Source organism: Mobula birostris, chromosome 4 (assembly GCF_030028105.1).
Source record: "Mobula birostris isolate sMobBir1 chromosome 4, sMobBir1.hap1, whole genome shotgun sequence".
Classification (NCBI taxonomy): domain Eukaryota; kingdom Metazoa; phylum Chordata; class Chondrichthyes; order Myliobatiformes; family Myliobatidae; genus Mobula; species Mobula birostris.
In genome coordinates this window covers 122416100-122442805 of record NC_092373.1, presented here as the reverse complement: position 1 = coordinate 122442805, position 26706 = coordinate 122416100, and the positions used below count along the sequence as shown (strand labels likewise).

General features: G+C 40.4%; 1 protein-coding gene across 6 annotated transcripts in view; it reads right to left on the bottom strand.

Moving 5' to 3' along the window:
• The window catches only part of rapgef2b (Rap guanine nucleotide exchange factor 2b), a 388703-nt gene that overhangs the window by 63889 nt on the left and 298108 nt on the right, over window positions 1-26706 (bottom strand). For all 6 annotated transcript variants that reach the window (XM_072256006.1, XM_072256009.1, XM_072256007.1 and 3 more), the window contains one exon: window positions 22757-22914. In XM_072256006.1, the coding sequence (XP_072112107.1) occupies window positions 22757-22914 (158 nt within the window). The remainder of the gene's footprint in view (window positions 1-22756; window positions 22915-26706) is intronic.

Below are 26706 nucleotides of genomic sequence, written 5' to 3'. Positions count from 1 at the left end.
TTCTTCACTGGCTGACACATTGCAAAAAGATGTTTTTATCACTTTACTTTTGTACTGCTACCAGTAAATACAATTTTACTATCTGAATAAATAATTGGTGGTAGGTGTGGAATTGTTGAATCACTGGGCACTCCATTTACATCAATGCCTGCATTGTAGTAAATCCTTTTATCAGTACAGTTTTCACAATACCTCACACCATGCTAGGGGAACTACCAAGCTCATGCATCTGAATCCAGCGTAAGTGTTTAATACATACATCATGACTTTGTATTCAGATTACATTTGTGTTCATGTATCCAAAAGGAAGAATTGTTAAAGGTGATTGTGACATTCCAAACTTAACTAGGGACGGATAAGTGTCACCACCTTGTGAGAACATTGACTATAGAATCAAAGATATGGGACCAAAGCTTGAAATCACAGGTCCATTCATCATTTTGGAGAACTATAAACAATTTAAAGCAAACGTGAAAACATTTCTATCAGAAATGAAGATGATGCAGTGGCATCCAAAGCTGTGTAATTAGAACAGAGAAGAGTACAGCACAGTACAGGCTCTTCGGCCCATGTTGTTCTGACCTTTTAACCTACTCCAAGATCAATATAACCTTTCCCTCACTCACAACTCTCCAATTTTCTTTCATCCATATGCTTATCTAAGAGCCTCTTAAATGTCTCTTGACAACCACCCTGGCAAGGTGCTCCATGCACCCACCACTCTCTGTGTAAGAAAATCTACCTCTGACACCCTCTCTATACTTTCCTCCAATCACTTTCAACGTATGCCTCCTGGGACTAGTCATTCCCACCCTGGGAAAAAGTTTCTAGCTAACAATTCTATCCATACCTCTTAACATCTTGTATGCCTCTATCAAGTCACCTCTCATTTCCTTCACTCCAAAAAGAAATGCTGTCTCTAAGAATCCTATCCAATTCTTTGTCCACCACTGATGGAAGACTCACTGGTCTGCAATTCTCAGGAGTTATCCCTCTTACCTTTCTTGATCAAAGGAATAACAACTGTAGTCCTTCAAGCTTTAGTTCTACTCCTGTGACCAGTGAGAATGCAAAGATCATCACCAAACTCTCAGCAACCTATTCCTTCTCTTTCCGTAGCAACCTGGGGGATATTCCATTAGGCACTGGCAACTTATCTATAGAACCATAGAACATTATAGTCATACTTTATTGATCCCAGGGGAAATTGGTTTTCATTACAGTTGCACCATAAATAATAAACAGTAATAAAACCATAAATAGTTATAGAAATATGTAAATTATGCCAGTAAATTATGAAATAAGTCCTGGACTAGCCTATTGGCTCAGGGTGTCTGACCCTCCAAGAAAGGAGTTGTAAAGTTTGATGGCCACAGGCAGGAATGACGTCCTATGACGCTCTGTGCTGCATCTCGGTAGAATGAATCTCTGGCTGAATGTACTCCTGTGCCCAACCAGTACATTATGTAGTGGATGGGAGACATTGTCCAAGATGACATGAAACTTGGACAGCATCCTCTTTTCAGACACCAGCGTGAAAGAGTCCAGTTCCATCCCCACAACATCACTGGCCTTACGAATGAGTTTGTTGATTCTGTTGGTCTCTGCTACCCTCAGCCTGCTGCCCCAGCACACAACAGCAAACATGATAGCACTGGCCACCACAGACTCGTAGAACATCCTCAGCATCGTCCGGCAGATGTTAAAGGACCTCAGTCTCCTCAGGAAATAAGAGACAGCTCTGACCCTTCTTGTAGACAGCCTCAGTGTTCTTTGTTACAGCACAGAAACAGGCCTTTTGGCCCTTCTTGGTTGTGCTGAACCATTTTCTGCCTAGTCCCACTGACCTGCACCTGGACCATATCCTTCCACACACCTCTCATCCATGTACCTGTCCAAATTTTTCTTAAATGTTAAAAGTGAGCCCGAATTTACCACTTCATCTGGCAGCTCATTCCACACTCCCACCATTCTCTGTGTGAAGAAGCACCCCCCCCCAATGTTCCCTTTAAACTTTTCCCCCTTCACCCTTAACCCATGTTCTCTGGTTTTTTTCTCCCCTATACCAATGCTTTTCAAAAATTCCAGCACATCCTCTTTCTTAATGTTGACAAGGTCCCTCTCATTGAGGAACAATGAAACAAAGTATTTATTAAGGGGCTCCCCACCTCCTCTGACTCTAGGAACGTTTCCTCTTTTATCACTGATCAGTCCTACCCTTACTCAGTCATCCTCCTGTTCATTAATCCTGTTTTCCTTAATCCTGTTTGCCAAAGTCCTGTCATGTCCCTTATAGCTTTTTAAGTACATTCTGAAGTGCCTTCCTTTCCATGCTGTAATTCTCTAGATTCCTGACTGATCCTTGCTCCCTACACCTTAAGTAAGCTTCATTTTTCCTCTTGATTAGATGTTCCACATCTCGTCAGCCAGGATTCCTCCACCTGACCATCCCTTCCGTGCTTCAATGGGACAAACCTATCATGAACCCTATGCAAGTGTTCTCTAAACAATCTCCATAACTTCGTTGTGCGTTTCCTTGAGTAAATCTGTTCCCAATTTATACTTCCAAGTTCCTGCCTAATTGCATTATAATTTGCTCTCCTCCAATTAAATACTTTCCCATATCATTTGCTCCTATCCCTGTCTAAGTCAATGGTAAAGGGCAGGGAATTAAAAGTTATCATTAAACCATACATAAATATAACAAACCGAAACAAGGTTTCGGTGCCAGGGCCAAGGTGCAAAATACACTATACACTGCACAAAACACATAGCTCAAACAGCACATATAGTTACAATTTCAGAAAGAAAGTCACAAAGAAAAATAATAACATAGCCCAAAGTCCCTGACTCGCATGACTGCAGATCATCTTGCTCCAGCCTGTTCTTCCACCAAGCGAACACGAGAGGGCAGCAAGCGGGAGGGCAACATCCACAGGAGGGACCAGCCCCAACCCAGCACAGCAGTGGTCCCCAACCACCGGGCCGCAAAGCATGTGCTACCGGGCCACAGGCCGTGGGGAAACGGTATGATTTGGCGATATGAAACCATATGAGTCAGCTGCACCTTTCCTCATTCCCTGTCACGCCCACTGTTGAACTTTAACGCATGTGAGGTCATCAGTGACCCGAGACGTGTAAAGGAATAGGTCCGTGACCCATTTGTGAATACTTCCCGTGAATCTTCCACGTCAGCGCGGAAAAAAGATCAGCTCCTTGAGTTTGCAAATAACGGCGGGCTAAAAAGTATGTTTGACATAACATCTCTGCTGGCATTCTGGATCGAAGTCAAGGCTGAATATCCTGAGATAGCCACTAAAGCACTGAAAACGTTGCTTCCATTTCCAACTTCATATAGCTGAGAAGTGGAGTTTTCTGCAATATATGCAATGAAAACTAAAGTGGAATAGACTGGACATAAGGAACCCCCTTCGAGTATCGCTCTCTCCCATCACCCCTCGATGGCACCATCTGGTTGCAGGAAAACAAGCCCAGGACTCCCATTGATTCAGCGATACTGGTGTGTTGCAATGATTTTATATGTTCATACAAGGAAAATATGCAGTGTGTTTAATATCCAAACGTTACTTAAAATGTTATGACGCTATTGACTTATAAGTGACTTATAGTTCAGTGGTCCCCAACCTCCAGGCCATGAAGAATGCAGCGGTACAGCGGTAGCCAGAACGCACCCAGCACATCTTTAAGAAAGAAGTCGATATAAACAAGCTAATTAATTAGGTGCTGCCTGCCACATAATCAATTAGCTTGTTTATTTCGGCTTTTTTCTTAAAGATGTGCTGGGTGTGTTCCGGCCACCGCTGCATTCTTTGCTGCAATGTACTGGTCCGTGGCCCGGAGGTTTGGGACCACTGTTATAATTGACTTATCACTACATTCATGCGAGGAAAATATGCGCTGTGTTTAATATTAAATTTGTTAGATAAACCCTTTTAGAAATGAAATTGAGTGTATTAGCCACTGATAAGTGACTTATAGTTGACTTATCACCTATATTCCGGTCGTGATTAACATCCCCGCTCGCCCCCCTCCCCCTGGGTTCGGCCGGTCCACAAGAATATTGTCAATATTAAACCGGTCTGTGGTGCAAAAGAAAGGTTGGGGACCCCTGCAGTACAGGTTCCAGCACACAAAACAGAAGCCCCTGTTCTCTCCCACACTGCCTCAGCTGTTCTCTCCTGGGCAAATGCAATAGGTGACATGATAGTCTTGGCCTTGCCCTCGACACAACTGAGAAAAACACAGCTTCCCTGCCTTTGGTCTTGCCAATAAATCTGTGAACTGACTTGCAGTATTCTACATTACCAAAGTCTAACAGGGTCTTGCGATCACAATAAAAACAACTAGGACAATCACTCACTCCATTTGTTGAATTACGCACTGTCTCTGCACAATGGTACGTGACAAGTGCAGGAGACAACACAACAATATACAACCACAATTGTGGTTACTATCTCCAAAATGGGAGCAGCACAGTAGTGTAGTGGTTAGTGTAATGCCCTTACAGTGACCGCAATCACTGATCGAAGTTCCATTGCCGCTGCTGCCCGTAAGCAGTTTGTACATTCTCCATGACTGCATGGGTTTCCTCTGGGTGCTCCGGTTCCCTCTCACATTTCAAAGACATATATTTAGGATTAGTGAGTTGTGGGCTTGCTCTGCTGGTGCCAAAAATATGCTGCCCAGCATGATCCTTACTGATTAGGTTTGATGCATATGATGCATTTCACTCTATGCTTCAATGTTTTGATGCACTTCTGCCAAAGAAAGCTAATCTATATCTTTCTAATAAAAACTGTTATCTGAGCAGGTTCACTGCCTTGTACCAGACTCAGTATGGCTTCTCCTCTGCTCGGCCTGTCAATGTGCCCTAAGTGTGTAACTCAGTAAACAATCCTCCAGAATATCCGCTCCTTCTACAGATGTAACACTATCCGTGATTAGCAATTACCCCCAACTATTTACCTCCCGCCCTGTCCCTTTTGAAACACCTAAAACCAGAACATCCAGCAGCTATTCCGGTCCTTGTGACAGTCAATGGTCAGTGTTGTATTTCCATGTACTGATCAATGCTCTAAGTTCATCACCCTTGTCCTTGATACTTCTTACATTAAAATACACATTTCAACCCATCAAACTGACTGCTACTTATGCTCTATCTACTGCCTATACTTCTTCACAGTCCCTCTACATGCTGCACCTACCTTTACACCAACTGCTTAATACTCTGACCTATCACTCAGTTTCCCATCGCTCTGCCAACAGAGTTTAAACCAGCCCACACTGGCCCCCTCGAATTCAATTGTAGTTCATCCCTTTTGTACAGGTCGCATTTCCCCAGAAGAGCTCGCAATGATCCAGAAAACTGAAACCCTGCCTCATACACCAATCCTTCAGCCACACGTTCAACTGCAATATCATCCTAGTCTTACCCTCAATGGCACATGGCACGATTTTTTTTTTTCGATTCACAGCAAGCAGGCAGCGGAGTACGTCGCCGTTTTTCAGGAGAAAATTCAGATTTTTTTTAACTACGGGATAAAAGAGGCACTACTGCACAGGCGCGTGACCTCAGAGCACGGAAGGGTTAAAAAGAACACAGCCATATCCAGCGGGCAGCGGAGTGAGAGGGTGCCCAGTGATAGGGCTTTGGCTCAATGGGCTTAGGCGGAAACGGGTTCCTGCCACAGTTGAGTCTCATAGTAAAGGGGTAAATTACAGGTTTATTTATTTTGTAATAACAGTAGCATTAGAGGTATGCATCTAGAGGTTGTGCTTGGAGTGCCAGATGTGGGGATCCTGGGAGACTCCCAGCCTCCCTAAGGATTACATCTGCACCAGGTGCATTGAGATGAGGCTCCTTAAGGACCATGTTAGGGATCTGCAGCTGCAACTTGATAACCTTCAGCTAATTAGGGAAAGTGAGGAGGTGATTGATAATACTTATAGAGAGATAGTGGACAGCACCTCTGTGACAGTCCCCCTCAGAAATCGATGTATCGTTTTAGATACTGTTGGGAGAGGTTGACCTAGAGGAAGACCACAGCGAACGGGACTCTGGCACCCTGCCACTGCCATGATCAAGTTATAGGGGATTCCATAGTGAGGGGAACTGACAAGAGATTCTGCGAGCCGGACAAGGATACCTGGATGGTGTACAACAAACAACAGGAATTCTGCAGATGCTGGAAATTCAAGCAACACACATAAAAGTTGCTGGTGAACGCAGCAGGCCAGGCAGCATCTCTAGGAAGAGGTGCAGTCGACGTTTCAGGCCGAGACCCTTCGTCAGGACTAACTGAAGGAAGAGTGAGTAAGGGATTTGTTTCAGACCGAGACCCTTCGTCAGGACTAACCTGGATGGTGTGTTGCCTCCCTGGTGTCGGGGTACGGGATGTCTCAGATCGGGTCCAGAGTATTCTGAGGAGAGAGGCCAAGCAGCCAGAGGTCTTGGTACATGTTGGTACCAATGACACAGACAGAAAAAGGGAGGAGGTTCTGAAGGAAGATTACTAGGAGCCAGGAAGAAAATTAATATAAAAAAGGATACTAAGAGTTTTTTTTAAATATATGAAGAGTAAAAGAGTGACATGGGTAGATATAGGACCAATTGAAAATGATGCTGGAGAAATTATAATGGGCAACAAAGAGATGGCAGAGGAACTAAATGAGTATTTTGCATCAGTCTTCACAGTGGAAGACATTAGCAACATACCTGATAGCCAGAGGTCTCAGGGTATTAGGTACAGTCAAGATTACGAGAGAGAAAGTGTTTGGGAAGCTAAATGGACTGAGAATTGATAAGTCTCCCAGACCGGATGAGGTGCACCCAAGGGTTCTGAAGGAGGTGGCTTTGGAGATTGTGGAGGCATTGGAAATGATCTTCCAGGAATCAATAGAGTGTGGCATGGTTCCGGAGGACTGGAAGGTTGCAAATGTAGTTCCGCTGTTTAGGAAAGGAGGGAGGCAGCAAAAAGAAAATTACAGACCTATTAGTCTGACATCGGTAGTTGGAAAGTTATTGGAGTCGATCCTCAAGGACGAGGTTATGAAATACTCCGAGGTGCATGACAAGATAGGCCCAAGCCAGCATGGTTTCATGAAGGGAAGATCCTGCCTCACCAACCTATTCGAATTTTTTGAGGTAATCTCAAATAAGATTGACAAGGGAGAGGCTGCTTAATAAGTTGAGAGCCCATGGAATTACAGGAAAGATATTGGAATGGGTGGAACATTGGCTGATAGGCAGAAAGCAATGGGTGGGAATAAAGGGATCCTATTCTGATTGGTTGCCAGTTACTAGTGGTATTCCACAGGGGTCGGTGTTGGGGCCGCTTCTTTTTACAATATATATCGATGATTTAGACTATGGATTAAATGGTTTTGTGGCTAAGTTTGCAGATGACACCAAGATAGGTGGAGACGCAGGAAGTGTTGAAGAAACGGAAAGGTTGCAGAGAGACTTGGTCTGTTTGGGAGAGTAGGCAAAGAAATGGCAGATGAGATACAATGTTGGGTTGTACATTTGGGAAGAAGAAACAATCAGGCAGATTATTATTTAGGTGGGGAGAAAATTCAAAAATCGGAAGTGCAAAGGTTCTTGGGGGTCCTTGTGCAGGATACCCTAAAGGTTAACCACCAGGTTGGATCAGCAGTAAGGAAAGCGAATCCTATGTTGGCATTCATTTCAAGTGGAAAAGTGTATAAAAGTAAGGAGGTGTTGATGATGCTCTATGGGGCACTGGTGAGACCTCATTTGGAATACTGTGCGCAGTTTTGGGCCCCCTATCTTAGAAGGGATGTACTGATGTTGGAGAGAGTTCAGAGAAGATTTACGAGGATGATTCCTGGAATGCAGGGGCTAACATATGAGGAGCATTTGTCGGCTCTTGGACTGTATTCATTAGAGTATAGAAGAATGAGAGGGGATCTCATAGAAACATTTTGAATATTGAAAGGGTTGGACAGAGTAGACGTGGAAAAGCTGTTTCCCTTGGTAGGTGGGTCCAGGACAAGAGGCCACAGTCTTAGAATTAGAGGGTACCCATTTAAAACAGAGATGAGGAGCAATTTTTTAGCCAGAGGGTCGTGGATTTATGGAATTCGTTGCCACATATAGCTGTGGAGGCCCAATCATTGAGGGTGTTTAAGGAGGAGACTGATAGGTATCTAATTAGTCAAGGTATCAAGGGATATGGGGGAAAAGCCAGAAATTGGAACTAGATGGGAGAATAGTTTAGCTCATGGTGGACTGGTGGAGCAAACTTGATGGGCCAAGTGGCCTACTTCTGCTCCTTTGTCTTGTGACTCAGTAATCTAGGGATTGTTATTACTTAGGTCCTACTTTTCAACTTCTAATGTTCCCAGTTAAGGACCTCATTCCTTTTCCTAACTATGTCTTTGATACCAATATGTACCACGACTTCTGTCCATTCCCCTTCCTCCTTAAGAATACTGGGGACCTGATCTGAGGCATCCCTGACCCTGGTACCTGGGAGACAACATACCATCAGCAAACCTATTTCATGTCCACAAGATCTGTTTGTCCCCCTTAACAGATCCCCTTTCACCGCTTTTCTCCTCTTCTTCCCTTTTGAACCCGAGCCTAACTCTGTGCCAGAGACCTGGTCGCTGTGGCTTTCTCTTGGTAGGTTAGGTTGCTCCTCCCAGCTCCAACAGTATCCAAAGTGGAGTACTTGTTATTACCGAAACGGCAACAGGGTTATTCTGCACAATCTGCCTATTCCCTTTCCTTCCCCTGGCTCCCAGCTACCTGCCTCCTGCAATTAAGGTGTGTGTACCTCCCTGTAGCTCCTATCTATCACCTTCACATTCTCCCAAGTGAACCAAAGGTCATCCAGCTCCAGTTCCCTAACACTTCTGCATGAGCTCATCTCTCACAATTAGCAAATCTTTTTCTGTACTTTGAAGTCAATGTAAACAAAAATGTTAAAAACACTGCAAGTGTTCACACTGCAGTAAGAGGCATGGTCTCGTGATCAGGCATAATATTTGCAGTAGAAAATTGGTACTGCACCATGTAGCATGCATTTCTTTTATCTTCAGATTTACTTTAAAGATGTAGGGAAGGGAATCAAGGACACAATCTTCCGCCCCAGCAGAACATAGCCCCTTCATTCACAAGGAGCTGCTGGAAAAGCAGAGCATTCTATTAGATCAGTGTGTCTGCCCCAACAGAGCAATAAATCAGACATAAGCAACACGGGGATACAGATTAAATAGCAGAGAAATCTGGTATCAGCAACCTGCAGTCTGGCAGAAATAAGAAGACAGCCACAGTCTGAGAGAGCTACAATCAGAAGAAGTGTCTCAGAGCGTCAAAGAAGCCCTATGACCAAAGGCATTTTGGAGATTGCACCTCTCTCCAAAAGGTGAAGGTGAATATGAAGGAGTCCACTGGGGAAATGATTAGTTCTTCTATGTCAGAAAATAGCAAGGCTGACGTTATATAGTGACTGAGGGAACATGATTTTGCTTCTATGAAGGTCCTGTTACAGTTCCCCAAGCTCTGCAAATCAGGGACAGCAGTTACATACTCTGTATGATATTAGTACTGATATTAAGGAACAGGTAGCTATCTCCCAGGGTGTATTTGCTGGCCCCACCAGGGTTCTGCCAGCTAGTGAAAGTAATGCATAATGGTCAACACTATCATCATCATCTAGATATTAATCATGCACTTTGCATGAGAGCAACGCCCAGGACGCCATTAAGAAGGCAACTCATGTAAGCAGCTCCGATGGAAATCATCAAATATTCCCTTTTAGACTGCTACAGCTGAAATCCACAGTTACAGACATGGACAATACAGTGCATAATATCGTTTTAAGGATTTTTAAAAATCTATCACTACTAAAAGTCAACGAATCTCGGACGGTAGCCTCCAGTCACAAGTGCGGTTTCCCCTTAAGATAGTTGTAGAGAGGTTGCCGCACTGGATTAAAAGTTCATTTAAGGTGAAGAGGGTTCAGACTTCCACTACCAATTATTCTGCTGGCAAACGTACAGTCTCTGAAATATAGAATCAAAGACCTCAGAGCAAGGTTGCTGTACCAGAGGGACATCAGGGACTGTTGCGTTTTTTGTCTCATGGAGACTTGGATAGCTCCCGCCATTCCAGATGCAGCAACACAGCACACTGGCTTCACAATTCACTGCTGAGATAGGACTACTGAGTCATTCAAAGGTAGAGGAGGTGAAGTATGCTCATGCTTACAAATGAGGTGACTTTGTCCCAGCCCTGCTCACCCAACCTGGAACATTCTGCGATCAAGTGTTGTTCATTTTATCTGCCGTGGGAGTTTTCAGCCATCATTCTGGTAGTGATGTACATTCTACTTCAGGCCCATGTCACCAGGCTGTAGACCAGGGATTCCCAAACTGGAGTCCACAAAACCCTTGGTTAACGGTAAAGCTCCATGGTATATTAAAAAGAAGCTGGGAAGCCCTGCGCTAGACAAACTGAGCAATGTAACCAACAGGTATGAAACAGTACACCCTGATGCCTTCCCCATCATTTTGGGGGATTTTAACCAGTCATCTTGAAATAATTATCACCAACATATCACTTGTGGAACCAGAGGAGCCAACAACAATGGACAACAGTTATACTACCATCAAGTGCTCACGGATTCATCTTCAAATCTCAATGAATATGCTACAGTTGTCACTGACTTAATTAAAACCTACGTGGATGAGTGTATGCCTGAGAGCATACCATACATATCCAAATCAAAAGCCATTGATGAACCAAGCGATTCGTAGAATGTTGAGGGCTAGATCCATGGCATTCAAGTCTGATGATCCAGGATTGTACAAAGTCCTGGTATGACCTGGCACACAGAGGGCTATCTCACGAGCAGAACAACAATTCTGATTAAGGTTAGAGGTAGATTAGGATGCATGTGAACTCTGGCAGGGTTTGCAGGCCATTACTTCCTACAAAGCAAAACCTGACATCAATAATGATGCTTCACTCACAGGTGAGCTCAATGCCTTTTACTCACACTTTGAAAGGGAGAATAAAACTACAGATATGAGGAATCCCTGCAGCATCCGGTGATCCAATGATCTGACTTGGAGGCTGACGTTAGAAATTCTTTCAAGAGGGTGAACCTCACAAGGCGACACACCCTGATGGTGTACCTGGTAGGGTTCAGACTTCAATCTCCATTTTCTACAAATCTAGACTTTTTTTAAAAAATTAAAATGAAGCTGATGTCGCAATTAATTAGTGGCTTAGTTATGTTGCATTGTCCTATTGGTGTTTTTTATTTCCATTTTCTCAATATTAGTTTCTATCTTTCATAATTTTAGTTCTTTAAAAGTTAATGAACTTTTTTTCTTCTCCGATTAGATTATTTTAACTTTAAACAGCAGTTGATGCTGTACCTTTAAATTCAGTTTCGGGTTTGGATGAAAACTCCTTTCGAATGGATCTTCCTTTGGCGTTCTTTCCCCCGTGTTTCAAGATGCTATTTATGTTTTTCTTATTTTTATGATTCAGATGGATTATTTACTTGGATATTAAAGCTTTTTTTCCCTGTATAATTGGGTTTACAGATTATCTTTTTTTTGTTTATCAATTCTAGCGGGTAGGTTGGAGTAAAGTTCTCTTTAGATAATTATCATATTTTATATATCAATTTTATTTATATCATATATCACATTTTTATATATCATATATCAAATTTATAAACTTTGAATGTATTGTTATTTTTATTAGGGTTAATTTTAGTTTGCAATTCTTAAAGCTTTTTGGTGTTTTTTTCATTACTGTATGTTGGAGTGGAGATAACTAAGATGTTACCTAACTGGAAGTCCAGTAGGTGATTAGTTTTTCTAGGGGAGAGCTTGCTGCTTTATATTTGCAGCTTTCTTGCTGTAGGTTTAGAGGGTGTGGGTGGGAACTCCAATGCTAATATTATATATGGAATTTTGGCATATTTGCACTATACAGGATGTAATTTCACCCAGTTATTTTTCTTCTATACCTTAGCCTCAGAGTTGACATAAAAATTTCAGATACGGTTTAATGCCTGCTATCCTTTTTTTAATGTTCAATGGTTAGTCCATTGAACTTTGTAAGCTGGAATGTTAGGGGGTTTGAATCATCCGGTTAAAAGGGGGAGGGTGTTTGCACATCTTAAAACAGCTTAGAGCAGAGGTAGTTTTTTTTTACAAGAAACACATTCATTACTCAGATAATCTTCGTCTTATGGCACAATGGGCAGGACAACATTTTCATTCCACTTTTCAAGTCAAGGCGAGGGGTGTTTCAATCCTTATAAACAAAAAAGTTCCTTTTGAGCTTCATAATAAGATATCTGATCCTAATGGTCGTTTTATTATTGTTTCAGGGAAACTTTATAATATACTGGTAGCTTTAGCCAACCTTTATGCTCCTAACTTGGATAATGTAGGGTTTCTTGACAGTTTTTTTCCCTTTATTACCAGAACTAAGCTCATACTCTCTTATACTGGGTGGTGACTTCAATTGTTGGTTGGATCCAGTCTTGGACATATCTTCTTCTATCCCTAGACAATTAAGCAAATCTGCTTTATCAATTCAATCTTTTCTTTCCAATTTTGGAATATCTGATATCTGGTGTTTTTTTCATCCATATGAAAGAGATTACTCTTTTTTTTTTCCACAAGTACACCATACATTTACTAGAATCGATTATTTTTTTAATTGATAATCAGTTGATTCCATCCATCCGTTCCTTATAGAGTATATTGATTTCAGATCATGCCCCACTTACATTGTCTACTGTTTTTCCTGGTCTCCCTCAAGTAGATAAACAGTAGCGTTTTAATCCGACCTTGTTGTTGGATAACGACTTCATAGAATTTATGGAGGATCAGATAACTTTCTTCTTAAATACTAATACATTACCTGAAACTTCAAGTCAGGTTGTTTGGGATGCAATGAAAGCATATCTAAGAGATCCGATAATTTCTTATACAGCAAATTTGAAAAGAAAGACTCAAAAAGAACGTTTAGAATTGATCAATCAGATTAAAGCTATAGACCAATTATATGCCCAGGTCAAGGATCTGGAGTTGTCTTAGCAAAGAATGGAACTTCAAACTAAGTTTAATCTTATTTCAACTTACCTGGTTGAACGCCAACTTTTGGGCAATAAGAGTAAGTTCTATATTCACAGGGATAAATCTGTTAAGTCCTTAGTTAACCAATTTAAGACGTTCTAAAGCAAAACAACACATCACTAAAATTCGACTGAGTAATGGGAATATTACTATGGACGATTCTGAAATTAATGATACATTCAGGAATTTTTATTCTGAACTTTATACCTCTGAATCCTTTAATGGTAATACTACCGTTATGCAATTATTAAATAGTTTAAATGTTCCTAAACTTTCTTCTGATCTCAAACATAAATTGAATGAGCCATTATCCTTAGAGGAAATATCCTCTGCTATTTCTGCTTTGCAGCCTGGTAAATCTCCCGGTCCTAATGGGTTCTCTGCAGAATTTTATAAATCATTTTCCTCATTGTTCTTATCCCAACTTAGTTTAGTTTTTTCTGATTCTTTTAAACAAAATAAACTGCCTGCATCATTTGATGAGGCTTGTATTATTCTTTGAGCGAAAAAAGGCAAGGATCCATTAGAATGTGCTTCATACAGGCTGATCTCTCTATTAAATGTAGATGTTAAATTTTTAACTAAAGTTTTGGCCCGTAGGCTGGAGACTATTTTACCCTTAATTATCTCTGAAGATCAATCTGGTTTTGTTAAAAATCGCCTTCCCTTTTTTAATATTAGGTGTCTTTTTAATATCCTATATTCATCTTCATCAGGGATTCCTGAATGTGTAATTTCTCTTGATGCTGAAAAGGCGTTTGACCGGGTGGAGTGGCACTATTTATTTACGGTTTTAGAAAAATATGATTTTGGATATAATTTTATTAAGTGGATTAAGATACTATATTCTCATCCAATTGCATCAGTTTTGACTAATTCTCAGCAATCTCAACCGTTTGACCTTAAACGCAGCACCCGTCAAGGATGCCCTTTAAGTCCTCTGCTATTTGATCTGGCTATCGAGCCGTTGGCAATTGTGTTTCGCAGTTATACTGAATTGACTGGGATCTGGAGGGGCGGTCTTGAGCATAAAGTCTCTCTACACGTCGATGTTTTGTTACTTTTAAATCAAACCCGACCACCTCCCTACCTTTGATATTTTCACTTCTTAATAAATTTAGTCAGTTATCTGGATACAAACTTAATCTAGATAAGAGTGAACTTTTTCCGATAAATAAGGAAGCACAAGCATTAGAATTTCAAGATCTCCCTTTTAAAGTAGAAAGCAATTGTTTTACTTATCTTGGTATTATAGTAACAAGGAATTATAATCGCCTTTTTGATGAGAATTTCAATAATCTTTTAAATTTTACAGAACAGAGTCTAGCACAGTGGTCACCTCTGTCTATGTCTTTAATTGGGCGAATTAATGTAATTAAAATATATATTCTTCCTAAATTTTTATACTTATTTCAATCTTTACCTATATTTATTCCTAAAGTTTTTTTTGATTCTTTAGATTCTATTATCTCGTCATACCTATAGAAGGGTAAACAGACTTTAAAAAGCTCATCTTCAAAAGCCTAAAAGAGAAGGTGGCTTGGCGTTGCCTAATTTTCGTTCATATTATTGGGCGGCCAATATTTGCAATATTATCTTTTGGTCCTACTTTTATAATCAGTCTATTTGTCCAACATGGGTGGCAATGGAATTGAATGCTTAAAAGAAATTATCTATTCCAGCTTTACTTGGATTTATACTTCCTTGCCACTTGCCAAAATTTATTAATAATCCTGTAATCAGGCATACTCTGAGAATATGGGCTCAATTTAGAAAATATCATGGCCTTTATAGTCTTTCCCTTTCTAGTCCCATTCTATACAATCATTTATTTCAACCTTCTATGCAGGATTCCACATCCCAAGACTGGTGTAGGAGAGGTATCAGGCGTTTTGAAGATCTTTTTATAGACAATCCGGTTTGCGACTTTTGAACAGTTGTCTACAAAGTTTAATTTACTGAATACTCATTTTTTTAGATACCTTCAAACTAGATATTTTATTAGCCCTTTAATACCACATTTTCCTGAACAACCTGATAAAAATGTTGTAGACTTGTTTCTTCAAATGAACCCCTTGGGTAAAGGTTTAATTTCTACTATGCGTGTCAAATTTATGAATCTCAGATGAGCCCCTTGTGATAAAATTAAAACTGCTTGGGATCATGGCTTAGGTTTTTCTTTGTCCAACAAGGTTTGGGATTCAATTCTTAAGTCAGTCAATTCAATTTCTTTATGTGGTCGTCATTGTCTTTTGCAGTCGTCCACAGGGATCATATGTCTAAAACCAAATTGGCGAAGTTCTATCCTGATATTAGTCCCTGGTGTGACAAATGCAAAGGAGGTGAGGCTTCCCTTATTCATATGTATTGGGCCTGTCCTACTTTGGAAAAATTTTGGAAAGATGTTTTTTTAACTTTATCTTCTATATTAAATTGTCATTTGGAACCTGATCCTTTGATCGCTCCCTTTGGTATTTCTCAAGACTCTGACAAGCATTTGATCCCGGCTAAATGACGAACATTGTCTTTTGCTTCTCTTTTAGCTAGATGTGCAGTACTCCTTAAGTGGAGAGATGTAGTTCCCCCTACCCGTGTTCAATGGCTTACAGATATTATGTCTTGTTTAGATCTTGAAAAGATTTACTATTCACTTTTTAATTTGGACATAAAGTTCCATAAAGTGTGGGGACCTTTTCTTGAATATTTTCATAATTATCACCTAGACTGACAGGCGTCTTTTTTTCTTCCTTTGATAGTCAGATCCTGCATTTCCAGCTTTCTTTGATTAGGTAGCAAGCTGCTTTTTTTAAAATTATTATTCATTTCTCTTTTTACTACAATATATAGTTCTGGGGTGATAAAAGTTTATCCCAAATGTCCTTTCAAATATTTATACTTATAATATAATGGCTGGCTTGGAGTTGGATAGTGGGTGGGTTGGATGCTTTTCTTTCTAATTTTTCATTTTTAATATGGGTGACTTGCTCATTTGTTAAGATAGGTATTATTGCTATTTTTGTCTGTATTGCAATGATCCTTCTATTTATACTATTGATTTTTTTCTTCTACGCTGTAGTTTGTAGAAAATCATAAATAAAATATTTTTAAAAAACAAACAACTCTCATGCCTTTGGTTTGACCTACCCCAGTTAGGAACTGAAGGAGGTAAAATATTATCAAATCTACAATGGTTGCATGCACATGTCAACAATAAATTTTATCTTGTACTTAAAATGGCACAGTGGAAGACCATTCAACCTATTTGGTCCATGCCAGCTCCCATTCTATATCCAGCACCATGACAGTAGAGATGGTAGTGGAGGGTCCTACCTTCTCTACTGTTCAAGATTGCAGAAAAGACATAGTTATTACTCCAGATCGAATGCAACACAAAAAACTCATCAGGAACACAATAATAAAAAGCACAATAAACACAAATACATAAGATAGCATATACATATCTGATTGTATGTTCACAAAGTGCTACTTAGGCAAGTGTCTGTACATAAGGTGACTGACAGAAGTCAAAGTAGTGGTGATAGGGAGTGCAGAGGGGTTGGTTAGTGGCTGGAGGTGTTGATCAGCTTAACTGCTTAGGGGAATTATCTGTTTTTAAGTCTGATGATTCTGGCGTGGATGCTACATAGCCTCTCCCTGATGGGAGTGGGACAAACAGTTCATGAGCAGGATGGATGCAATCCTTCATGATGTTATTGGCCCTTTTCCAGCACCTTTCTGCAAACATGTCCTTAATGGTAGGCAGGCTGGTGCCAGCGATGCGTTGGACAGTTTTGACTACCCATTATAGAGCCTTCCTGTCTGCTGCAGTGCATTTTCTGTATCATGAAGTGATGCAGCATGTTAGAATACGCTCTACTACACATCTGTAGGACATCAGTACAGATGTACATAGACCAACTTTCTTCAGCCTTATCAGAAAGTAGAGGCATTGGTGAGCTTTCCTGATGGTGTAGGCTGTGTTCTGGGACCATGAGAGGTTGTGTGAAGTATGTACTCCCAGGAATTTGAAAGTGCTCTCAGTTTCCACTATTGTGCCACCAATATAAAGTGGTGTGTGAGTAGTGAGAGTCCTCCTGAAATTGATAACCATCCCCTTTGTCTTGTTGACATTTAAGGAAGAGGCTATTTACCTGACACCAGGCCTCAAGTTCTTCCACCTCCTCAACGTTGGTGATAAGCCAATTGTCGTGTCATTGGCGAACTTGACAATGTGATTGCTTGGGTGTTTGGTTAGCCATGCAGTCATGCATGAGCAGAGTGTACAATAACGGCCTCAGCACACAGCCCGGAGAAGTGTGGGGCACCCGTGTTGAGAATAACGGTTGTGCACCCTGACTCTCTGAAGTCTTTTGGTTAGGAAGTCCAAAATCCCGTTACACAATGGTGTATTTAGACCAAGGAGTAGGATCTTGTTCACCAAGCTCTGGGGGACAACAGTGTTGAATGCCAAACTGAAATCCAGAAACATTCTAAGTAGATGTCCCAAGTCTACAAGGAATGTTCACAAAAAGCATTAGTGGCAATAGATTTTGATTCACTGTTTTAATGCTTCCTTTGTGACCAAATATTTGGTGCAGTTAGTGCTCCTGCCTTACAATTCTAGAGACCCAAATGCTATCCGAACTATGGGCATTGTTTGTGTGAAATCTGCACATTCTCTTCCGGATCTCAGGAAATTCCTCTGGGTTCTCCAGCTCTTCATCCTCCCAAGCCTTCCTGCCAACAGCCATCTTAATCAGCCTAAAGACATATTGGAAGGTTAAAATGGCACTTCAGTTAATGGCACAAAGAATCAAAGGGGACTTGATGGGCATACGGAAGAGAAAATAATTTGCAGGGGTATATGCAAAGAAGGTGGAATGGGATCAATGGAAAAAGCCTCCTCCATGTCACAAGCATAAGGAAAAGCTGTTGCTAATTTAAGTATGCAGCCATTTAAAGTAACCAATGTAGACTTGATCACCTTGTACAACTTGCATTTTCCTAGACTTCCTAGCTAAATAACTGTGGCACATCCAGCAAAAAACACTAGACTACTTGTACAATTATCGTTGCAAAGCACAAGATTATTTACTCTGCAAATAGACGTCGACTAGAATTAGGGAACAAGATTCAGGGGAACAGACTAAGGTCACATGTAAATAAACTGCTTTTCCCAGAAGGCAGTGAATCTGTGGAATTCTCTCACCGAGGAAACATTAGAATCTACCTCTTAAATATACTTAAAGCAGAATTAGATAGATTTTTACATAACAGAGGAAATAAGGGTTATGAAAAGGCAGCGAGGTGGAACTGAGTCGACAACCAGATCCGCCATGATCTTATTGAATGGTGGAGCAGGCTTGATGGGCCTGATGACCTATTCAAGCTCCTATTTCTTATGTTTTAAAATGATTGGGAGATTTAAAAAATAATTGAATTACAAGTGATGGACTTAAGGCATTAGAGCAGAATTAGGCCATTTGATCCATCGAGCCTGCTCCGCAATTCCATTATGGATTCACTCTCTACCCCATTTTCTTGCATTCTCCCCATAACCTAATGCCCTTGCTAATCAAGAATCTATAAGTCTCTGTTTTAAATATACCCTCTGTAGTTATCTTTACTTAACCGTGAAACTGATACATTAAATTTTAGCACCTTCCCTCTCAAACTGCAATGTGAATTCTATCATATTAAGGCTAAGAGTTCCTTTACGTTAAACTCCCTATTTAACTCTTGTTTGTTGAATAACACCAAATCCAGGATTGCCCTTACCCTAGTGGGCTTGACCACAACTGTTCGAAAAAGCCATCTTGTACGCATTGTATAAATTCCTACTCTTGGAATCCAGCACCACCTGATATTTTTAATCTACTACCTGTATTCACTACCCTCCTTTTCAATTCTGTCTCCATGTTGCCTGATATACTTGACTGTAAAATGAGCTTAATAGAAACTTTGGCAGCTTCTTGGAAGAATTTATGACAGTTCCCAATTTTGATTTTGGTTCCTTCTAGCTTGGGAAGTGAGAGTATTCTTCAAGAGTTATAAAACCTTAATTTTTTTTTAATCACTGAAGCTATTCTGTTGTGTTGACTTACAGATTACTTAATGATTTTGAAAATTTTAATTCTCCTTAATGTTTTGTATCAAACAAGGAGTGGAGCTTAGGAGGAACGATGGCACCTAATGGCAACTCCTTTGCTTGCATCTTCGGAAACAGCTCTATTTCTACCTTTAATATCTTTATATTTTCCTTTCAGGGTTCTTTTGAAGACCCTGACTTGGAGTTACACACAAGCTTCGGTTTTTGCGGGAATGGGACCAGCTCTCGGGGTTCCACGACTGGCCGCTATTCGACATGGCAAGGGTTCGGCCTGAGAAACTCGATCGTGTTCAGAAGCCTAAGATCTCAGGGCTTTGGAGACAGGCAGATCGAGGGTCGGTGTCATGGCCGGAGACTTGTGTGTCGCCAGGGAGGCCGGAAAATCTTTTGCTGTGAGCCCGAAGACCCGAGGTCTTTACGATACTCGGGCACAGGAGTCGGACAAAATGACGAAACGGACTTTTAAGATCATAAACCAGTGGGTTTTTGTTATGTCTCCCGCCCGCTGTGAAAATGGGGGACACCTCCCTCTCCCTCGGCAGGGAGAGAGAGAACCAGATGAAATGCAAAACTTCTGGGGTAACTGCAAAGTCTGTGTCTTTGCTATCGCTTAGCACATGCTTGGGCTTGGTGATTGTACCAATGCACATTTAATTTTGCTGGTGGGGGGAGGGGGATCCCTGCTCACTGCCGCTTACATGTGGGAGGGGGGGAAGCTGGGGGGAGACTTTGGTGTTCTCATGTTTAACTGCCATTCATTCTTTGGGGCACTTCTCTGTTTTCGTGGATGTTTTGCGAAGAGATAGCATTTCAGGATGTATATTGTATACATTTCTCTGACCCTTGAAGCTTTTATTATCCATTTGGGAAAACAGTACGGCAATTTTTGGCTTCCAAAAGAAAGATGCTAATCTTACTCTATTGTCATGTGCTGCAAGCATGTAAAATCCCATTTTATCCATCTCAAGGTGAGGAAAGCACATCAAGACACGGTGTACAAGAGCAGTCTAGGGTATCATGTCACAAAGTCACTTAGTGTTATCCAAGCTACTTTATTCAATCTGACTTCAGAAGATATTCAATTATGCCAATGGCATCCTGCTTATTCTTACGGTCCCTTATGTTAGCAAGGGCAATAGCCTCGTGCCAATAATTTAAATGCTTATAATGGTGATTATTATATTATGTATTACATTTACTCAGAAATTCTACTCCAACAGAGTTACATAATGGTAAGTTCAATGCCACTTGAAGAACAAGAAGCCAATGAGCTGAGTTGCTCTTTGAATTTTGAAGACCTTAAACACAGGGATGTCATTGCAAGCCAAGTTTAGGAATGACAGTCCATGCTTCATGCCTTGCTGTGAGAAACCTCTGTTATCGGGGGATGAATCTTATAGACACCACTAATACTTAAAGATCATGCACTTTGTTGAACAGTTACAATGTTGCTTTTCAGGCATCAGGCTCTTGTGACTGAGACTGAATGGGCTCTTGTCATCATTTTCCTTTTGTTGCTACAGATCCTCCTGGTACATGCTTTCACAGTGCAGCTCCAGCTGTCTTATTCATAGGTCCTCCCTATGCAATGGCTGAACTCACAACGAATGGGATTCTAACTGCTGCATATTGTACATCAATAGCTTTCAAAGTAAATGGCTCTGTCTTTTCTAACAAATGAGTTGTTATTGCTGCTGCTTTAAATGAACAACAGTCTACAGAATGAAGAACTTTTCATATTTCCTTACAATGCAGGAGGAGGATATTAGCCCCATCAAGTATATACCAGCTGTCAAAGGAATTCTATTCCAACTTATTTCTATTGTTCTATTTACTTTCCCTATAACCTATCCTTTTACGTGTGTCCATTAACAATCTGCAGCTGCTTTTCATTAAGGTTTGGGAAATGAACCACAAAGCAATTCATAGTAAGTATGCTGTATGTCATGATGACTTGCAACCTGTATAATTCAGATTAACAAATCTTCAATATATCAATCCCTTCAAAAGATTGCTTGAAGATAAAACACACTGAAAACAGCATATTATATCAAACAGAGAAAGTCCTCAAATGAAGCTAATAGTACTTGGCCATGAGCAGAGTAACCAAATAATAGCTGAAACAACAGCAAGATTTGAGATTCAACTTTAAAATAGCCAAAGTATAGCAGGAAAAAAAATGCTTACAAAATGCTGGAAGAACTCAACAGGTCAGGCAGCATCTATGGAAAGGAATTAACAGTCAGTGACTCAGGCAAAGACCTTTCGTCAGAACCCATTTGGGGTCTCGGCCCAATACGTCAGCTGTTTCTTCCTTTCCACAGATGCTGCCTGACTTGCTGAGTTCCTCCACCATTTTGTGTGTGTTATTCTGTATTTCCAGCATCTGCAGAATCTCCAATGTTTAGGAAAACATATTTATCAGATTTATGCATCAAATTCAACTGAGGTCCAGTGAAAACTTAAAACATTGTCATTTGTTTGCTTTTGTTTTATATTCCTGCTATGGCATCCGCAAAGATCACAGACAAAGTTAATAAGTTGCGCTCAATAAAATCCACGTTCAGACTCACACAGACCATATTATGAGATCTTCAAGTGCGGTCAATCTTAAACCAATAAAAACTATTTAACAAGGTAGAAGCAAACACTCCTCACAGCCTCTGGGCAATTCAGTTTATCTTTCAATTTAACAGATAAAAACTACAAAATGATGAGGGTGAACAATTGCCTCCAACATTTTTTTAAAATTCTGGTGTTCATTATTATTATTATGATAAATCAGATTATCAGAGAATAAAAATTCAGCAACCAGTGTATCAACATAGCACATGGCTTCTGTTATGTTCCAAAACTGCAGGAAGAATTCTATGCTGTTTGCAGTGAAGAGCCAGTACGTATTTGAATTGTAAACAAATATATTAAGAATATAAAAGTTACGCCTTAAGAAGAACATATAAGGAATCAATCTGCAATATGGTATATAAACTCAATGTAAACATACTATTTAAAGGGAATAAAAATGGTTGCAATCTCAATAATATATTCAACGAAAGTGAGTATACAACAACACAACTCTAAATATTTATACTTACTGCCTCAAAGCTAATAAAACTTTATTGCAAATTGACTAATGATATACTGGTTGACAGGACAAAAGAAATGTAATAATTCTATGAATAATTGTGCACTTGTCATTAATTTTAAAATTTAGTGTTTTATAAAGGAAAGACACCATTACAGTTAAGTTACATCATGAAATCTATTAAGACTAAGGGACTGGTTAAAATCCAATTCTTAATCAACCAGCAAAATTTCAGTTATTAGCCAACAATTTACCATCACCAATTAAAATAGCTATTTCAGTAAATGACACGGAATAAAACATAGTGAGCAAAGTTTCTTCCCTCTTATATATAAAAATAGAAAGAGAATATGCAAGAAATATCCAGATTAGGCAGGAAATTGAGTTTTAGAATTACATTTACTCACCTGGTGTAGTATTAAAATCGAGAATGCGATGATGAGATTGCAACAGGTCAGGATTACTAGATGATAAGGTTCCACTTACAGGCAGTGCAGGTGCAATATGTCTGGACTGTTTTAAACCAACTATGCTGTCATCCTGGGATTGACCAATACCAATATCACTGTAGGAAGTAGAAGCACAAAACTGGATAAATACTGCCAATCTTAAGCTACACATATGCTGCACAAGCATAATATAGAGAATTCAAAGCACACCAGCCTAACAGATCAATGCCAGAACTTACTCTCCACATGAACTTTCCCTAATTTGCACTGACTCTCCTCACAGGTACATCCTCCTACTCCGTGTTCAAGTGCTTTCTTCCCCAACCTTCCACTTAAATACTATTTGTTCAACTTTAAACCACAATGGAAACTACATATTTGAGGAGGAAGTGGAAAGTAGTGCTGACCAAGATTGTCAGCCATGATTTTTATAAATAGCTGAATGGCCTACTCCTGCTCTTGTTTTTCCATGTCCTTAAGTAACTTCAATAAATGCTTACATTGAATCAAGCAATGCTGTGAAACCAAGCACTTCATATTAACTTCGTCTCCCCTGAGCAAGCAACTACCTGAGCTACCATAGACCTAAAAGATACTCCTACAGTAGTTTGGTATCGATGTAATCATCTCATCTCATGTGAAGGCCACATATTTGTGATTTTTCAAACCCAATCTTTATTGTGATCCCAGAGATAATGCATTTCAAATAATTAACATCTGAAAGAGGACACGTGCTATTGGACCCCAGAGTCCTATCTTGAATCTTACTTTCTTGAATTTTCAAGAAAGGAGGAAAATCCAACTTTCGTAAATTCACAGATTTTCCTGCTACCTGCTATACCAGGTTCATTACCAGGCTCCTCCTCAATCACCACCTTCTAACAGTCAAAATTCTGTCCATCTTGAGGGTGCATTAGATCCAATGTTCATAACACTTTGGACATGATCTTTATCACAATTAACTTCAATAATATAATAATAATTATAGTAATAAGTACTTTATTGATCCCAAGAGGGAAATTATTTTGTTACAACTGCAACATTTAAAAACACACTTAGCAATAAAATAATAAATAATATTAATAAGTACAGAATGATATACATAATAATTTACTAATGTGTAATAATAATGTAAGAAATAATAGAACAGACCATAGTACTCTGATATGTGTTCACCTGTCGCACAGAGATGAAATGTTGTATATGCTTATTGCATTGGATAGGAAAGATTTTCTGTAGCGATCCTTGTGAGCGCAGAGCTGAATGAGTCTGTTCGAAAGGGTGCTCTGCTGCTTTTTCAGTCGGTCATGGAGAGGATGTGCCTGATTGTCCATAATGGATAACAGTTTGTTTAGCGACTTCGTCTCCACCACTAACTCAAGAGCGTCTGGATTGTATCCAAGGACGGACCCAGCCTTTTTGATGAGTTTATTTAGTCTTTTTGCATCACCAGTACCGATGCTGCTCCCCAACATAAAGCTGCAAAGACGACTGCACTCACTACAACAGACTGGTAAAAGATCTATAACATCCTGCTGCACACATTGGAGAATCTCAGCTTCCTTAGAAAATAGAGTCTGCTCATCCCCTCCTTGTAAATAGCTTTGGTGTTGGTTTTTCAGTCAAGTTTGTTGTCAAGGTTAACACTTAAGTATTTGTACTCCTCCACCACCATAACTTCTTCTCCCAGAATGCATACAGGACTTGTTGCAGTCTTCTTCCTCCTAAAATCAATCACCATTTCAGTGGTTTCGGCCACATTCGGGAGCAGATGATTCCTCCGGCACCACTCCATACACCTGTCCACCAACCCTCTGTACTCCAACTCCTGCCCACGTTTAATACACCCAACCATCGCAGAGTCATCTGAGAACTTTTGCAAGTGACAAGACTCAGATTTGTACTGAAAGTCTGAGGTGTACAATGTGAACAGAAACAGAGACAGGACAGTCCCTTGTGGGGCTCCAGTCTCACTCTACATCATCTCAGAAAGAGAACTACCCCAGGTATAGAGACTGTGGTCCATCTGTCAGGTAGTCAGTAATCCAGAGTTAGTGGATTTGTCTATGCCCATCCTTTGCAACTTCTCACTCAGAAGTGGCTGAATTGTACTTAACGCACCGGAAATGTGATTCTCACAATGGCACCAGCATTATCCAGGTGGGAGGTGATGGTAGTTGGTGGCATCATCCACTTAGTAGGCAAACTGTAGAGGGTTCAACAAAGATCTCACCTGCAGTCCAAGGTAAGTCAGGACCAGCCTCATCAGCACCTCAGCACTTTCATCACATGAGATGTGAGGGCAATTGGTCTGTAGTCATTAAGTTCAGATGGAGTCACCTTCTTGGGTACAGGAACCAAGCAGGAAGTCTTCCATTACACTGGTATCTTTTCCTGACTCACAGACTCAGATTGTAAAGGTGCTGCAAATTATCAGACAGCTGGCTCACACAGGCCTTCAATACCCTGGGCTGATACCATCCGGGACAGCAGCTTTGCCTTGATGTCATCTCTACAGCTGTCTCCTAACCTGACCTGCAGCCACAGTCAGGTGGGGGAGGGTGGTCATCCCCATGGAGACAGGATACCCCAAAGTTGAAGGGTTTGGAACACGAGCACTCACCAGAGGGGAGGGAAGAGTGTAGGGAGAAGGCTTCAGATGCAGGGAGGCTGTGTGGTTTCGGCAAGTGAAGGAGGAAACAGCAGAAGGTCCCATGCTGAACCTGGTGAAAAACAAGTTCAATTCACTGGTCCTATCCAGGCAGTTATCAATCTTGCTTTCCTTAACCGTGAAGCCAGTGATCCTCTTGTAGGATTCTTTGCCCTCCCTCAGCTTTATCCTCAGTTCACTCTGTACTCACCTCGGTACTTGCCTTTCTCCAGACCTGAAGGCTTTCTTCTTCATAGTCAAAATTTCTTTCAGCTCACTGGTGATCCAGGGTGTCAACAGGACCAGGCTGTGATCACCCCTGCTGTGGGCACTTCCTGGAGGTCCAAGAGCCGTATGCTCCACAACCGCTGGACTAAGTGTGTAAATGTAGGAGGGGACTATGTTGAAAAATAAATGTGCTAGGTTTTCTAAAATTGACTCCTTCTACCTTAGGCCACGAACTTATCAATCACCCCTTGCAAATGATAAAATCCATTATCAGTTCCATTCAGGAAGCTCGGACTTTCTTGTCAGAAAAATGTGTGTGAAAATCCAAGACCTCAAAATTGCCACAAGATACAAGTCTATAGAACAGTAATGCTTTCTGCCCTCCTACAGATTTTTGAATTGTGACCAGATGGCACTATAAAACATTTAAGAGGTACCACCAATAGTGTTTCCACAATATCTGGAGGACTGATAAAACTGCAACTTCAGTTACAAAATTCATATGACCTACCATACTTGTACCATTCCAGAATAAGCCCAAGAATACAAAGGCATAGCAGTGAATTAATCAACTAGTAAACTAGAGGCCCGGACTAAGATAGCAATGAGTTCAAATTCCACCACGACAATAGGGGAAAATAAATTTAGTTCATGAAATAATCTGCAGAAGTTCTAAGTTCAAAGTAAATTTACTATCAAAGTACATACAGTACCTATAAAAAGTACTCACCCCTCTTGGAAGTTTTCATGTTTTATTGTTTTACAACATTGAATCACAGTGGATTTAATTTGGCTTTTTTGACACTAATCAACAGAAACTACTCTTTTGTATCAAAGTGAAAACAAATTTCTACAAATAGGTCTAAATTTATTACAATTATTTAACATAAAAAAATTGATTGTATAATTACTCACCCTCCTCAAGTCAGTATTTAGTAGATGTACCTCTGGCAGCATTACAGTCTTGAATCTGTGTGGATAGGTCTCTATCAGCTTTGCACATCTGGACAGTGCACTTTTTCCCCATTCT